We start from the raw sequence: 17836 nt of genomic DNA, 5'->3' as shown, positions 1-17836 counted from the left end.
TGTTCTCTCCCCAGTAGCTGTTGGCATTTGCAAGATTGTTCTGTTCCAATCCATATTCTAGGATCCAAGAGGCATTCAAAACTTTAAAAAAATACCATGTTCTACAGAGTTTAGTAAGCTATTTGCTTTGTGAACTGGGACTATGGACTAGCAGGTATCAGCCTTTTAAAATTTCCTTGATTGTATAAAACTAGGAGATGATACCGCTTACTCACCATGAAGTTACTCATCACCTCCCAAGGAGACACAAAGGAGGAAGTCTACCCTTCTCTCTTTTCCCTTCCGCTCATATGGGAATGATGTGTGCTGAATCAGGGTACTCATACCTCAGTAAAAAGCTTGTGTGTTATGTGTTCAGTGTGGCTCAGTGCTTATGGTTTAAATCAGAGTACTAGTACTGTATAGTATTGCTCTTTCTTGAGCTTGTGTTGTGCTATTGAGGTACTACCTAGTGTGCTTCGAATGGCACAGGATGTGCAACTTCTTCCTCATTTCATTTACAGTGAAGTATGTAGATGGTGAAAAAACAGGGTTGGGTGTTTTTCTGGAAGGGAAGACTTATAAGTGCAGTTTAGAGGAAACCACTGGATAGTCCCTGCTGAGGATGAGTAAATCTTTGTGATGACTGCTTGTGAAGGCATAATCATAAGGGGAAAGGCTTCTATGGCCCGCAGGCATGAGTCATAATGGATCAGATGATCATGTAACTTTTAAGCCATGGTATATAAATGATCATGAACTACCCATGGCAATGATCATGAACGACCTGTGGTTTGATACCATGCATTTTTGACTAGAGTTAGGATAAATCATCATTCCCTGGCTGACATCCAAATTAATGTTGCACTAGTGCCACAAGGAGCCACCTAATGGTGCAGTGGGGAAGCAACCTGCCTAGAAAGCAGGAGGCTGTTGGTTCAAATCCCCACTGGTGTGCCTCTCAGAATACAGGAAACTCCTATATTGGGCAGCACCGATATACAAAGGTGCTGAAAGGCATTATCTCATACTGTGCGGAAGAAGGCAATGGTAAACTCATCCTGTATTCTATCAAGAAAGCCACATGGCTCTGTGGTTGCCAGGAGTCAATACCGACTCAATGGCACAACCTTTCCTTTCCTAGTGCAACAAGAGAAGGTGTATGCAGTTTAAAATTGCAGAGCTGTGTGAAGCTGAAATAAGATGTACATCTTGCATGAATGTAACACTAGTCAGGAACAGGAAAAAAATCTTAGCAAAATTATTTTGCACCATGTCATAGTAGTGCAGTGTTTGTGTGAGCACAGCACTAGTTTGAGTGTTGGTCCCTAAGTTCATATGTAATGGGAAATTGGTTTAGTTGAAAGTTTCCCTTTCTTCCTGTTGTGCATGGAGGAAAGGGAGAGCATGCAAACCCATGGTTTGCAACAGCTTGTTTGGAATAATCTTCAACATTGTCTAAATAGTCATCATCCGGCTAATTGCCTTGTTATGCTGTATGTTCCTACTGTACTTAGACTAGTGCATTGCGGGCTGGTCATTGGCTGTGCCCTCACTCCTCCAAGCACACAAATGCACTTGTTAAGAAGGGAAACTAATCAGAAGGGGGGGGGGGAGAAGAGCCATTTCCTCTGAAAAGAAGTGAGCTTGCTTCAACCTCTCCTCGCTGCTGTTGCTGGAGCCTCCTTCTCTCCCATGATTGGCCAGATAAGGTGCCAATCAAGCTATCCTGTTTTCTGATCAGGGGCTCTCCGAATCAATGCCCACCCACGCTCAACGAAAAATATACAGGCTGATTTCAGCAGCTTTGGTATTTTTTTCATCCTTTCCTCCCAAAATGGGGTGTGGGGGGGGGAGGTGGAAATACATACACACTGTTGCCACAGCCTGTGTATCTGTATATATATAGAAGACTTGAGTGGTCCATGGCAAATGGAAGGAAGGGTGAGGGACAGACCTGGGTCTGTCAGCAGCCTGAGGGGAATGAGTAGCCATGCTGGCAGTGGCTGCAGCAGCAAGGAAGGGCCCAGTCAACTGTTGCCGCTGCTTGGAGCTATAGAGGCCATTGGCGGAGGGGAGGCAGGCAGGCGAGGCACGGGCCTGAGTCTGTCAGTGTCCTGAGGGGAATGAGCAGCCATGGCAGTAGCGGCAGCAGTGAGGAAGGGTCTGGTCAACCATTGCTGCTGCTTGGAGCTACAGAGGTCATTGGTGGAGGGAGGGAGGCAGGTGAGGGATGGGCCTGAGCCTGTCAGTGTCCTGAGGGGAACGAGCAGCCATGGCGGCAGCAGTAAGGAAGGGCCTGGTCAACTGCTACTCATGTGGGGAGGAGCAGGAGTGGAGTTCAGGCCCAGGTGGGGAGGTCTCTGGAGTTAGGGGGCTGCGGCTTGGCCAATTGGCACTGGCAGTGCTGCAGCCACGACCAAGAAGGGTGAGGAGGATGGAGCAACAGGATGGAGGAGCAAACAAGAGGGGTGAGGGGATGAGGGGGATGGAGGCAATGGGGAGGAGGAGGAACAGGAGCACAGCTCAGGTGAGGGTGGAGAGAACTCTGAGGTGAGAGTGCTGTGGTGGTGGGTGAGGGGAGCAATCAAGTACTAGCACACCGATGCTCTGCACGGATTAAGCTAGTTGTTATAATGTGTTTACTTTTTTTCTTCGGTGGTTGGGGTGGGCAGTGCTTAGGGGAGGCCTCCAGCCTCCATCTTGCTTTTGTTTTTCTCCAGATTGGGTGAGATTCTCTTCTCTTCACTTTTTTCCTGCTTTTATTCCTCTTCTTAAGAAAAAGAGAGAGAGAGTAAGAAAACACTAAAATTTCTTCCACATCTGCCTTTACCTCCCTTGCCTCTCCCTGCTTCTTTCTCTTCCCCCTACTTCCTCTTCATGGAATTTTCTGAGGTGGGGAATACCCTGGCAGGCTCCCTCTCAGGAGGGTTAGGACACCCTGTAAGCCCAAAGCCCCAGGAATTGACACCATTGCTCAGCATCACCATCCCCTCGCACCAACTAGTCTGGGCATGGGAAGCCCAAGGGGGATGACACCATCTTGAGGTGGGAAGGGCCCAAACCAAAAGTGTGAAAGCAGAGATGAAGCTTTCAGACCAACAAGCAGCTGCAGCTCTCAACAGTGGGGTAGGGCAGCCCAGGTTCCCATGCTCCCACCACGAGCTACTGAATGGCAACAGTGAGTCACACCATGCATCCACCTTTTTTTGCTTTCTTGCCTGCCTTGCATTGGTTGTATGCAAAGATGTTTCTTCTCTGTATTTCTGAGAAATAACATGTTGCTAATTGGGAAGCAAACTTGCTACTACTTGCAATAATTCCTTCACAACTTAGAAGAGAAAGCTATAGATAGCTGGTTTCCTAGCAACTGCTATACAGTCCACTGTATGTATAATACCCAGTAACATGTGATGCTAGTTAATTATTTTCTATTACTTTGTGAAAATAAAAGGGATCTCTGGGTTTTTATTTTTGTATGATTTCTTGCATGTTTTTTTCACGAGCATTTGTTACTATTTTGGCATGCCCCTCAGAACTGCACTATGAATATTTTGGGGGCATATGACATCTTAGTCTCTTTAGTGCTCACAGATCTTCCTCCATTTGATTCAGTTTCCAGTGACTTTTTGTTGGTGGTTGGTGTTGCTGGTCTGCTATCAAGGCGATCCATTGTCAAAGTTACACAAAATTACCTCAGCACACTGTAATGAGCAACAGCAACATTTAGGCATCTTTGCATGTTAGAAAGTATTGTGCCAAGTTACTAACAGATGCTCAGTTGTGTGATACTCTTACAGGGTCGGCGCTGTTCCTTATGCTCCTGTTGAAGGTGGGGGGTGGGACCAAACCCTGAAGCATTATGTACAAGTAAGCTGTTAGACTGAAGATGAATTTCCCACATGGATGTGACCACTAGTAGGAATTTCTGTTGTCTTAGAGTAGATGTGTCTGAGAATGGGAACTTAGTTGTGGGCCGGAATGATCTGAAACTGTAATTTGCATTAAACAATAATGCTTCTCTCTGAGTAAAAATGGGGCCCTACATTTAAAAAGAATTCTATTTCTTTCAGCGAGGGACCAATAAACAGCAATAGAGTACATGCTTTGCACGTAGAAGATACTTGATTCAATTCTTAGCAACCTTGTTGCTGCCAGTCAGTGTAGATGTTATTGAGTAGATGGAATAGTGGTCTGACTTGGCATGAGGCGACGTGTTATGTTCATAAGAGCCATCCAAGGAAAAAGGTATGGAAATGTTCCGAAAGATGCTGCTGGACTCAGAGCATACCATTGGCTTAAGGAAACTTTCTGTGTTTTTAATCAAAGCAAATACTAAAATTATAATCTTGCCAAGGTCTCCAGTGATGATTTTCTTTAAAAAGGCATAAAATACCTACCACACAAGGGTGTTACAGGTTTTATTCTTTCCCAATCTATTTCTCAGAGAGGAAAGTAACTTCAGTTAGATTGACTTCCATGACACTTACTCATACAAAAATAGTGTTCCTCTTGCTCTTTATAATACATGTGGACTGTTGTGGTTGGTGCACTTTCAGTTTATTGCTCCTCCATGATACGTAGAGACACATGGACTTAAATGTACTGCCCTTTTCTGACTGTGCATACATAAAATTTTGGCAGAGGAAGTTATAACAGAATCTGTATCTACTGCCTAAACTTAGCATCACTTTTCTTTTTGTTTAGCCATTTGCTTGCCAAATAAAATGTGGAAAAAAGCTTTGTCTGTCAGGACCTGTTGGTGCACATCCCTAATGGTCATGTTGTCCATAGCCTTGGAGAATAAAGCATTTCTGCTGTGGACTACAACTCCCTTTAAATGAACTCCCCATGTTTCCTTGCCTTCTCCTGGAGCAATTTGTACAGCTCACTTTAGCAAGATTTATTTATTTGTCGTATTATTAACTTAGCAAGATTTATTTATTTGTTGTATTTCTATTTCACCCCATATAAAATCTCTGGGTGGTTTACAATTAAAATAGCCACCAATAAAACTGAAAACATTATAAAGTTAAAGCCTGATAAAATATGTGCACTTTCAAAAATCATTTAAAACAACCAGAGATGGGGAGGTTCTGATTTCATTTGGGAGCATGTTCCAGAGCCCTGGGGCAGCCCTAGAGAAGGCCCAGTTTTGGGACAAAAAAGATAACTCCAGCCAAACCTCCCCTGATGATCTCAGTAGGCAAGGGGGTTAATGAAAAAGAAAGCACTCTCTTAAATACCCTGGGCCCAAGCCGCTCAGTACTTTATAGGTAATAACCAGCACTTTGTATTTTGTCCAGAACTAATTGGCAGCCAGTGTAGTACTTCTAAAATAGGAGTAATGTGGTCTCTTCAGGTAGCCCTGGAGACCAACCTGGTTGCCAAGCCCCTCACCAAGCCCAGTGCTGCTCCACCCCTTTGCTTGTGATATAATTTGCTTTGGGTTACACAGATTACTCTAAATGCCAGTTCCTGAGTTATGGAGAAGACTCGTAGCTCATTGGTACAGCATCCATAAAGCCCCAGACTCAGCTTCTAGTATCTTGTCCAATTCCTGGATCAGGGAAGGAAAAATACAGCTGAATAAGCTCTGTGGTTGAACTGTTGGGCCAGTCTATATTGAAAAAAGAAGCAATGTGGTTCCTTCCCCGTCTAACTCAATTGTAATGTGAAAAGAAGATTTGCAGATTTCATCCCTGAAATTTGTAAATTCTTGATATGTTTCTCACTGTAGTTGCACAATTCAGAGCTTAAAGCAGAAGTGCAACATTTGCATTCTGATTCCATATAATGTATGAACCTGGTCTTAGGAGAAAAAGAGAGTACACCATGCCAGGGATTCAAACTCGCCCTTCCCCATTCCAGCATTTATTGTTCTCCTTCTACAACCCTGACTGATTTATGAACTGCTACAGCATTATTATTAATGACACTTCATTGGACTGCTGCTGGGCACAGTGTCAGCATCTGCCATTAACGTTCCAAATGTTCTGTTTGTATAAAGTGAGATATTAAAGTTGTTTCCTTCTGATATGGCATAAGAGATGAAATGTTTTCTTTTCAGGGAATAACCTCTTATCTGTATCACAAGAGCCATCTGTTCAGGAAGAGATCTGCAAGTGCCAAGAAAAAGTAAAGAGCAGGGATTAAAGCACAAGAAAAAGGCATTCATGTTATTTGTTTATTCTTCAGCAGGAATCCATTGGGATTCACTGGAGAGAAGGAGGGTGAACAGAGGATGTTCAGCTTAATACCTGAACAAGCGATAGCCAGACTCAAATCCTCCTTATAGTTGCAAGATGAATATTGGAATTCTGTTGTATTATTTAAGTATCTTGAAATTCCACATTTTGGTTTGGATTTTGTATGAACAAAGCAGCTGGCTACCATGTGTGTTAAACTCAGATATTTTAAAAAGCTTCTGTTTTAAGATTAAAGTACTTACAATTTTCACATGTGCTCTAAAAAGTGTGGAAACTGCAAGTTAAGGTGGTCACCTTAACTTTCATCTCATATAAGGAGTTAAAACTTTGTACAGTCTTCCCTCACCAACCACGAGGGTTCCATTCCTGGAAACCCTTGTGGTTGGCGAATTCATGGTAGACAAGCCATTGATTTAAATGGCAAACGGAGTTAGGGGAATTGTGGTTGTAAAGGGACTGAAAACAAGGTTAAAAATTGAAAGAATCATCCCTGGACTCCCGGAAGGGTTGCCCCGGACCCTCCCCCCCAAATTACCCAACCACCCCCATTCTTTTGTAATCACCAAATTGAGGATACTCAGGTGGCGATGGCGGTTACAATTTCCCAGTCGTGGGAACTCAAATCAGCAACTGGGGAAACGGCGATAGGTGAATGTACAGTATGCTGGTGGGTTTATTGCTCACAAACACACACATGCCTTTTTAACAGAAATGTTTGAGCTTGACTTTGACTTGATACCTTGCTATGGCTGCAAACAGAGCTAGAGCATGTCGAATTGTAGAATGTGCAGACATGCATCCAACAGAAACAACTTTTTAGCTCATTCACATTTTACTCTCTTCTGATAATGTCTGATATATCTTCTGATTTCTGAACCATGTGTTTTACCACTGGTGGCGCAGTGGTAAAACTGCTGCCCTGTAACCAGAAGGTTACAAGTTCGATCCTGACCAGGGGCTCAAGGTTGACTCAGCCTTCCATCCTTCCGAGGTCGGTAAAATGAGTACCCAGAATGTTGGGGGCAATATGCTAAATCATTGTAAACCGCTTAGAGAGCTTCCAGCTATAGAGCGGTATATAAATGTAAGTGCTATTGCTATTGCTATTGCTAATCATAGGTTAATGTCTGTTACTGATATCCTTACTAAGGTTCTGTGTGTGCTACATGAGATCCGCTTGTGCAGTGGAAGGCTGCACAACTAACACAACTGCAGCAAACACACAGGACAGGCAATTTTCACTTTTCAATCTCCTCTTCCCTCAGAAGTGTCCAGTGCAACCCAAAAACATGTCCCTGAGGGTTTTGCAACCCTTGGACATATGTTTGGGTGACCCCGAACACTTCTGGGGGAAGGGGAGATTGGTGAAAATTGCTAAGTGCCACTGCTGTAGTTGTTGGGAAACTTTCCATAGTGTGGATGCCTCCTCAGTGTGCATGCAGACTTAGTCAAGATAGCCTCTGTGTCTGTGATGTTTCTCTCTCTCATCTCGCACTAAAGAGCAGTAACTTTCTTTCCACAAAATGTATATTACTGTATGAATAATCCATGCTGAATATGTGTGTGTTCTTGCTTTTGACAGATTGGATAACAAAAGATGATATTGAGAATGTTCTGCAAAAGTTTATGGGAAGCATAATGCAAGTTCCGCCACTGTAAGTGTATTAATGCAACAGTCAACCATTGCCTCAAAGCTTGCTGGAAAAATTCATTCTGCTTGCAGCAGAAAATGACCTCTTTACAGAACAATATTAGCAAGACAAGGCAGGCTTAAAAGAATTGATTAACATGACAGAGTAACAGCAATGAGTGATATTAATTTGAACAGCATATGCAAATAGCTCTTGTGTCCAAATAGCTCAGTGATAGCCAAAGGCCTGAAATTTATTCACCAGTGCGAGCTTTGGTGACTAGATTTCAGGCCTTTGGCCATCACCACTAAATTCCATACAAGCTTGTATCTTGCCCTTGATACTTGAAACACAATCAAATGGCACTGCATAATTGTCAGGGGTTACTATTCATGAGGAGTATGTATAGCAAGAGTAGGGAGACTGTTGGTGTGGGTGGCAACCTTTTGAAGGGACGCTTGAGGCAGTCTATTTTATTCAATGGTTGTCCAGTCTTCAGGCTTTCAAGGAGCATGGTCACTTGCTAGAGAAACCTGCAAATGTTGCTCTCCTTTTTGGGTAAGTGCCCATTTCATTATGGTACCTTGAATCAACATGAAGGAAATATATATAGCTAGGAAGGTGATGAGTAGCATCATAGGTGTCTTCCATCAGGATGAGCTAATTGCAGTCTTGCAGGACCTATGCTATTTAGCACTGTATAGGTTATATCCAGTACCTTGCATTTTGCATCAATTGCCATTTCCAGACTATATACAAAGGCAGCCACACAAAGAATGCATTGCAGTAGTCAAGTCTGGAGGTTACCAGCAGAGGTACTACTGTTTTGAGGTCATTAATCTCAAGATATGGACATAGCTGGCATATCAGCTGAAGTGGATAAAAAGCACCTCTACCCACAGCTAGCATATCAGCTGAAGTGGATAAAAAGCACCTCTGTCCACCACTTCAACCTGGACACCAGAGAGAGGTTTGCATCCAGAAGCACTCCCAGACTGTGTACCTCTTCCTTTTGTGGGAGTGTAACTTCATCCAGAACTGGTAGATCGAAATTGTCTCCTGAGTTCAAACCCCGCACAATAAGCACCATCTTATTTGGATACTATGGTTGATAATATCAAAAGCTGCTGAATGACCCAAAAGGACCAACAGAGTCACACTCCTTCTGTTAATTCCCCACTGGAGATAATCCATCAGGCTAACCATGGCAGTCTCCACCCCATAGCCTGCCCAAGAACCAGTTGAAATGGGTCTAGATAATCAGTTTCCTTCAAGATTGTTGGGAGCTGAGAAGCCACCGTCCTCTCAATTGTCTTGCCTAGCCATGGAATGTTGGAGATAGGCCTATAGTTGCTTAACCCTGAGGGATCTAATGCAGAGTTCTTCAGAAGAGGTCTAATAATTGCTTTCTTAAGACAGAAAGGCATCCTGCCATACCTGAAAGAAGCATTTATAATATCTACCAGGCCTCTGTTTGGGAACCACTGACATAGACAGTGGGGTCAATACTAACATTTCCGTACACACAAAAATGACACTTGGCAACAGGTTCATAGTACTTTTTGTTTATCATTTAATACAATTGAGATAAACATGGTCCCAACACCATTGGAGTATGCACCACAATTTACAAAAAAATACAAATAGGGAAGATGAAACAGAACAGGGCAACTAACCACATTAAGGTTGAGAAAGATGAGCAATGTGAAGTTGTAGAAAATTGAAATCCAAGTTGTATCTTTTTTGTTGTTGTCTACTCAGAGTCAGTTTAGTCCCCCCCACCCATCTAAGTAAAAGTTACGGATGTGCAGAACTGATCGTGAACTGGTCTGCCATGAATTGGGCTGGTTCAAGTGATTCTATTACGAACCACTTCGTACTGGTTTGTCGACCTGACTGGCCCAGCCAGTGGGTTCGACTGAATTGGTTCGGAGATCCACAGCAAATGGTCCATGCACACCCTTAGTCAAGTTTTTTTAAGAACATCAGAATTACCTTGCACCTGGTGAGTAATGAGAATTACTCATCCACCTGGTGGTGGATTGTCTGCAAAAATCCCAGCAACCAGCAGGCACTTTGTGGTCCACCAGTAGATAATAATCTGCCTTTTGCCCACCCCATCATACACTTGCCCTGACACAGCTGTTCAAGGTCAGGAGGGAGATCGAGCCAGTTGGCTGTCAGTTTCTGTTTTTATTGTATTTCATTGATATGCTGCTTTTCTTCCAAGGAACTTGAGATAGTATAATTAAAAGACCCAAGCAGTCTCTCATCTAGGCAGAGTCCAGACCAAGCCCTGAACAGTTTCAGCATAGTTGTTATATCATGTGCTGTAAGATCATGTCCTTGGATTCTTTCTCTTCTTGTATGACTGGTTACCTAATTGTCCCTTCTCCCTTATTCTGAACCCCCTCTACTTTTGAGGGAAACTTCCCCAAAAGCAACAATGGGAATCCCTAATACCTTGGAGATGGAAAGGTGCTGCTTGGTATTGATCCCCACCCCCAGTGAGTAAATCCACAACAGTTGGTGGGATGCTAAAAAGGTTAGGCCAGGAGTTTGTTTGGATTTTTATCCCAATTTTCTCCTAAAGTCGGTTACCATGTTAATAAAAAGCAATAAATACATTAAAACTTTCATCAGCCTATCTTATAAGATGACAGGTGGTCTCAGCCGGGCCCATGGAAGGGGCCTGGCTCTCTAACTTCTCCATCTGCTGCAACCAAATGAAATTGCTGCTGATGGATCCAGTTCTTAGAGTGCAAGAGATCCAGCTCTTATTCTGGCTCTTGGATGCCAAAGGCCCAGAATCTTTCTCATGAGCAAGGCAACTTGGATAGGGAAAGCTGATGAGTAGATTTGACCAAGTCAAAGCAGACTGATACGTGAACCAAACCAAACCAAACCAAACCAAACCAGAGGATTAAGTTTTAAGTAAATTATCAGCAGTCTATCTTACCATACAATAGATGCATATATGTACAATATTGCCCAGAAGTTTTGGGTTTTAGCCAAAAAGACTTCACAGGGGCCTTATGTGTATTCCACAGTCTGACATATTATCCTAAGAACAGCCCTGCTGGATCAAACCCAAGGCCTATCTAGGCCAGCAACCTGCTTCACACAGTGGCCCACCAGATGCTTCTGGGAAGCCCACAGGCAAGAGCTGAGGGCATGCCCTCTCTCCTACTGCTGCACCCTAGCAAATGGTATTTAGAGGCATCTTGCCTCTGAGGCTGGAGGTGGCCTAAGACCTGACTTAGTGTTCAGGTTATTTTTACTGATCATTTTGTTAGCATAAGAATATGAGATTCTTTGATTGTTTTATTTGCATTTAAGTAAAACTGTTTGCAAAGCAAATATATACAGAGGTACAGACTTGCTGATAAGAGTGGCACTCAAAACCAGAACTTTAACACTTGTTGAGGAATAAACGTTGCTGGAATAAGTTCATCATGACAGATGTGATAATGTACTTATTTCACTAATGTTTATTCCTCAGTAAGTGTTATTACTGGGAGAGCAAAGCTAATTTCAAGGAACAGACTCTTATTTCATTTGTCAGGCATGTGATTGTGTACCTGTATTAATGCAAATGTCAGTTCAGCATACCTAAGATACTAGTCTTGCAGTACTCTCTAACTCCACTTAAGACCCTCTAGTACTTGATTGGATACTGGGCTTGGAGGCAGGCCAGCAATGCTATGATGGGACTCAGAATGACCACTGGAACCCAACCCTACAGTATGAGCTATTGTCTAATCATAACTGTAAGAGGAAATATACATCTTAGAGTATGCATAGTTCTGACTAAGATGCCCTACTAGTTTCTCTCTTCACAAGCTACAAATTCAACCGTAAGGATAGCGTTTTGTATTGGGGTGGGGGGAGTACATATTTCTCTTATCTAGCTACTCTATCGGGATTTTCTTTCAGTCAGTTCAGATTGCAGTAACTTTGAACTTTCTCTGTCTCTCTTTTTGGACTAAGAACATTTGGAAAGCATTTAAAAATAAAAACCACCTTACGTTCACTAATTATGCTTAAGGCATTATATTCCTGCCTTTTTCAAATGATGTTTTTCATACCCTCTTGTGTGTACTTTCTGATCAGCTATTCTGCCCTGAAGAAAGATGGAGAGAGGTTGTCAACTCTAGTTAAGGAGGGATATGCTGTGGAAGCAAAGCCTGCCAGGCCAGTAATGGTATACAGCCTCACTCTCAGAAACTTCAAGCCACCCTTGTTCACACTTGGTAAGGGTCAAAAAGCATTGGATGTTGGGTTTGCTGATCAGTTGTTTTCATCTTTTCCATCCATTCTGGTATGATTTGCATTTAAATTAAAATATAGTGCCCTTTTAATAAAAGCTGTTTGGAAGTCTATGCAGTGTGCATAGACTTTATCAGAGAGCCATGGGAGTAAAAATTTCTTCTAAGGCAAACTGGATCCAATGACACTCTGTACAAAATTGCAAAAATCTGCCCATCCTTCTACACCCCGAGATAAAAATCTGGCTCATGTCTTGATACTTTCCTGTCTTCCATATCTCTTTTCTCTTCTCATTTCTCTTTGCCATACTTCAGTCCTCTCATCTCATGCAAAACTCCACTGACAAAAGACCAATGAATGGTCTCTGAATTCAGAGAAAAATTGGGCAGAGGGGGGATAAGCTCTTAAAAGCACTAATATTTATAATTCAAATTAATACACATTTACACATATGTGCATTTATATCAAAACACTGGATTCCAGTTTCCTCAAAATATTATTATTTACATGGGCAGAAACAAGGCAAAATAGGAGGAGTCTCATCTAGTTTCTCCTCAAGTTCTTCTCTTCCTTTTCCTCAAAGAATTCCACCTCAGAGCCTCTCTCCTCAAAAATGTAACTAACTATTCTTCCAACAGGGAGCTACACACACCCAAACAGTCACACTGCCATGCCTGAATCTCCTTCTCTGTAGTGACAGATGGTACTATTTCTCATCCCCCATGTATCTCTTTAAAGGCCTTTTAACTTAAGTTATTGATCTTCATTCTCAACTGCAATCAAGTTTTAAGGACATGTAACTGGACTTTTCCATATTTACCCTATCTTACCCTTATGCCTCTTTCTCCCCTTCCTCGGTTATTCCCTGCTGATTATTTTAGATGATAAATTTCTTAGGCTGTAGGTCATATAACCACTTGTTCCAGTATTTCAATAAACACTTCTGGTGTTTCATTTGAAAAAAACTCATCACATACAGCCACAATATTTACCTACTGGTGATAAGAAAAGGCCATTTTAAAGACATAGAAAAAAGCCAGTTACTAACATTAAAGTACCGAGTTTGTTCATGTAACTTGACAAAGTACCATGCATGTCAATAGCACTGTATTAAAAATAACACTGCTGTTGCTTCCAATATTAATGAAATGTGAATTAATGTAAAACAGTTAAGAAAAACCTAGGATGAGTCACATGAAGTTTAGTTTCTTTAGCAGGTTTCTACAAGGCTTACTATGAGCTAAGGAACAACACTATTTTATTTATTTATTATTTTTACATTTCTATCCAGCTCTTCTTCCAAGGAATGCAGAGTGGTATATATGGTTATGTTTATCCTCACAACAACCCTGTGAGATAGGTTAGGCTGAGAGATACATGACTGGCCTAGAGTCACTCAGTGAGTTTCATGGCTGAATGGGGATTTAAACTCAGGTCTCCCCGGTCCTTGTCCAACACTCTAACCACTGCACCACACTAGACCCTATCTTGAATTCCAGGGCTCAGTCCTGGCTCAAAAAGGTGTCCCATTGAATACATGTAGAAGATAGAACAAGTTGTAGCTGTCTGAGTAGTTTCCATTCCATAGCAATGCAATATTGATGTATCTCCACAGAGAATCTCTGGGTATCGCCTGTTGTCCAATACCACATGTAGGCCCTGTGTTTCACAGGGAGGCTATTGTGGATACAATAGTGAGATGCCTGCAGAGCAGTGTTCCCTGTAAGAGGTATTCCCAGATACTGTTACTACAACTCCCATAATCTCCAGCCAAAAGCCATTGCAGCTCGGGATTCTGGGAATTGTAGTCAACAACATCTGGGAATCCCACTTACAGGGAACACTGCTGCAGAGTCCCTTTGATAGGCAGGGCTAACATCCATGAGGAATGATTTGGACTGAAATTGTAGAGCATGTATCAAGTGTTTTTGCTGGTCGAACGACCTTAACAATAAAGATGATAATGATGATGTATCAAGTGTGATGAAAGGGTTATGTTCAAGTTGATGGATGTAGACCCAGGATACAACTACAACTACAGTGAATATTTATATACCGCTTTTCAACAAAGTTCTCAAAGTAGTTTACATAGAAAAATAAATAATAAGATGGTTCCTGTCCCATATACAGGTGCCCATTATTATTCACGCAAGTTCCGTTCTGGCCTACAACTGCTGATACTAAAAACCACGGATAATGAAAACTTAAGTCAGTGGGAATTGGGGGCTTAGGTTCTGGAGCCCAGGGAAATGTCAAAAAAAAAAAATCACTGAAAAGACAGGATAAAAGCAGATACAAAGATGGAGCACAGCACTGTACCTTGGACACCTCAGCCCTCCCGCTGTTCAGCTCTTCCAGTAATGCCCACCAGCTTCTCCTGTAATGCATAATCATAACGTTTCCTCACCCCACTTTTGAAGTCCAGCACTTAGCAGCACAAGCCACTTGGCCTGATTGGTTGGTAAGTTGGCCAAAGATGGAGTACCAGTCAATCAATGATCTCTATTATAGTCCAAGACCAGAAGAGGCACAAAATTAAATCAAATTCAAGTAAAGACACACAGAATGTGTGAAAAGCGGGACTAAGAGGAGAATTAATTTATAATAGATGATTAAAATTAATTTTAATATTTAATTTAAATTGAATAATAAATACACTTTGTTAGCCGCCCCATATCAAATTGTTCTCTGAGTAGCTCACAACATATTAAAACATTGAGTAAAAACACATAAAACACATGAAATCACAACACACACACACTACAGTACAAAACAATTCAAAAACCTTTTTAAAAGTCAGTTTAAAAAATCAAATTCAAAAGGCCTGAGTGAACAGAAAGGCGTCTAAAAGAACAAAGTGATGATGCCAGGCAAACCTCACTGGGAATGCTGTTCCATAAATGGGGTGCAACCACTGACATTGCAATTTAAATTAAATACAGTATCAAAATCAAAATGCATTTTCATTTGAAATTTTAAAGTAAAAATAAAATTTTATCAAAATCAAAATTAGATTTAGAAAAGTGATAATTAGCATCTTACAAACTGCAAGAGGCTCCAAAAATGGCTCCAAGAAGCTTCACAGAAATGGCTCCAAAAGGTCTCCAAAAGCTCCAGAGTAATGGCTCCGTAAGGATACAAAATGCTGCCAAGTGCTACCCAAAATGGCTTTTAGAAGCACAAAAAAATTCTAAACATGCAGACCAAATCCCTCCACTGTCCCCCTCCAAACTCCTCTCACAACCCATGAGCACATGCAGCAAGAGCACGTCCATGTAAGGGCAGAACTGCACTGCTGAAAACTGCGGATATGCAAACCCCCATACCGTGGATACTGAGGTCAGGTATATATTGCCCAACTGCAGACACATGAAACAATGAGTGCTAAAACCATGGATCACGAGGGCCACTTGTATTACAGTTGCATACTGTTATATCTAACAGTATGGAAACAGGCCAGCATGTGGTGAGTGTCCTGGGAAAATTTACTATTGCTCAGCCTTTGTCTTTTATATTGTAAGAAGCGCATGTTGGTAATTTATCTCATGGAGACAGCTGTGAAGACAATGAAAAAAAACCCCCGATGTAAACAACTTTGCACATTTTGAATGTCATATTGAATGCCAGTTAGTAAGGCTAGCAGTTTCTGGTTGTGAGGTTGACTTGCAGCCTGTTAAAGTGAACTTCTCCTTTGCACCATGTACAAACTGTATGTCAATATGCTTTGTAGTTCCAGTGGCTGCTTTATTGGTTGGATAATTTGCAACTGATTTGTGGCAGGCAGGGTAAACAAATAGGGGTGGATTTTAAAATATCTCAGGTCTTGACAGGTATGCATGTTCCACACAGGCTTTAAAGTTCACTTGGTACTTTATTGTTGGTAGTTGGTCTTTGCGATCTTTTGGTCTTTGAAATCATCTTTTTCTATCACCAGTAGATAAATATCATGACCTTATGTGGTACGTTTTTTCAGATGAAGCGCTTTAAGTACTTATTGAAATCCTGAAGCTAGTGGTTATAAGGTGAATGATTGTTAATTTATATGGTGAATTATTGTTGAGCTGGTGTCTCTTTTTCCTGTTTGCTTTCCTCTCTTCGCTAGCTTCACAATCTCACCCACACGTTACAGGATAAATAATTTATATTATAACCCATAAATATTTTAATGACTCTGTTGTTTGCTTAGTGCAGTTTTACATTTCTGTGCAAAGTAGATTTTTGTGCACTCTGACAGTTTACCATGTCACTGTTACTATTCCAGATGTTGAATGTGGCGGTGGCTTTTATGTCAGAAGCTTGGTCAACGACATTGGCAAAGGTAAAGACAGACAAAGCTCAATCGTTTAGGAAGCAAAGGTGTCTGTTACAAGAGGACAATATTTACTGTCAGTATCTCTGGCCGCCAGATGTATATGCTGTGAGGTTTGGCATCTCTAGTACAAAGAGGATTTGTGGGAATGTCTATAAAAGTGTTGTGTGAGGGCATCAGTAAAGTGTTAGGTAGGCAACAGAATTGGAACCAGGGGAAATTGATCTCTTGGCTGGAAGATAAGGAGATTAGAAAGGTGAAGCAAAAGAGTTCTTATCTTTAAAGGTTATAATAAATAACACTTTGAAAGCAGAATGCACAAAACCTAGTCCTGAATGTGACATCTGGAGGAACCCTGGTTGGAACCACTAATTTAAAGTGTGACCTATTAGAATTTTTTTTATGTGGTTATACATCATCCAAGGAATTACATGATCATTTGTAAGTAGAAAAACGGCTTGATTTACATTTTCAAAAATTAAGTTACTGTAGTTAAGATGCTGCTCAACATGGTAATCAAGAGCTGTATACTAAGAATTGTTGTCGATGCTAGACTATCCTCAGGGCCGGCCCACCCGCTATGTGAAGTAGGTGGCTGCCAAGGGAGGGCACTGATGGCCTAAGTTACAGGTTGCCCCCATGGGCAGGAGCAAGGCAGCGGGCAAGCGAGCAGGCACTCCCCATCCCCACTGCCTGTTCTCACCGTGGCAGGCGGCTGCTCCTGCTGCCAGCCTGCCACTCTTGCCTTCAGCCTGCTGCCGCATGTTATAATGAAATTGTATGGCAACTTGGTTATAACATGCTGCAGCGGGCCAGCGGCAGGGGCAGCAAGGAGAATGGGCAGGCAGGTGACAGGATCCACATTCTTGCTCTCCTCAATGCAGCAGGCCACTGCTTCTGCTGCCGGCCTGCCATGCCATGACCCGTTGCTGTGTCGTATGGAGACCTCATTATAATGTGATCAGACAGGCTGGTGCTAGGCGGCCTGCCGCAGTAAAAAAAGCAAGTGGGCAGGTGAGCAACAAGGGCCACCACCTGCCCAATGGAAGGTGTCCACCTGGAAAAATGGGGCATGGGCCACCAACATGGGCAAACAGGGTGCAAGATGCCTGCTTCGCCTTGGGCACCCCAAGCTTTGGGCCGGCCTGGACTACCCTCTTCTTGCCTCTCCCTAACTCATTAAGCATGTTGCCCAAGTCACCAGCCTGCAAAGGTTTCCCAGGGGCAACCATGTAATGTTAAGTGTAGAGTTGGTGTTGGCTGTGGGGTAGAGGAAATGGACCCCGATACCTGTTCCGGGAAAAGGTTATGGTAAGGTTGCATGCAATTGTGCATTACAAGTAGTTTGGCTTTAAACATATTATAAAAAGTGGTTATGCAATATAATGAGAGAATCTACGTTTATCTAGGATTTCACTGACACAGGAGGGGGCACATAT

General features: G+C 42.2%; 1 protein-coding gene across 5 annotated transcripts in view; it reads left to right on the top strand.

Moving 5' to 3' along the window:
- The window catches only part of TRUB1 (TruB pseudouridine synthase family member 1), a 62115-nt gene that overhangs the window by 38863 nt on the left and 5416 nt on the right, over positions 1-17836 (top strand). For all 5 annotated transcript variants that reach the window (XM_053312021.1, XM_053312019.1, XM_053312023.1 and 2 more), the window contains exons 5-7: positions 7771-7843; positions 11933-12072; positions 16350-16406. In XM_053312021.1, the coding sequence (XP_053167996.1) occupies positions 7771-7843; positions 11933-12072; positions 16350-16406 (270 nt within the window). The remainder of the gene's footprint in view (positions 1-7770; positions 7844-11932; positions 12073-16349; positions 16407-17836) is intronic.

This window comes from Hemicordylus capensis, chromosome 3 (assembly GCF_027244095.1).
Source record: "Hemicordylus capensis ecotype Gifberg chromosome 3, rHemCap1.1.pri, whole genome shotgun sequence".
In the NCBI taxonomy this organism is placed as follows: Eukaryota; Metazoa; Chordata; class Lepidosauria; order Squamata; family Cordylidae; genus Hemicordylus; species Hemicordylus capensis.
This window is presented reverse-complemented; position numbering and strand designations above follow the sequence as displayed.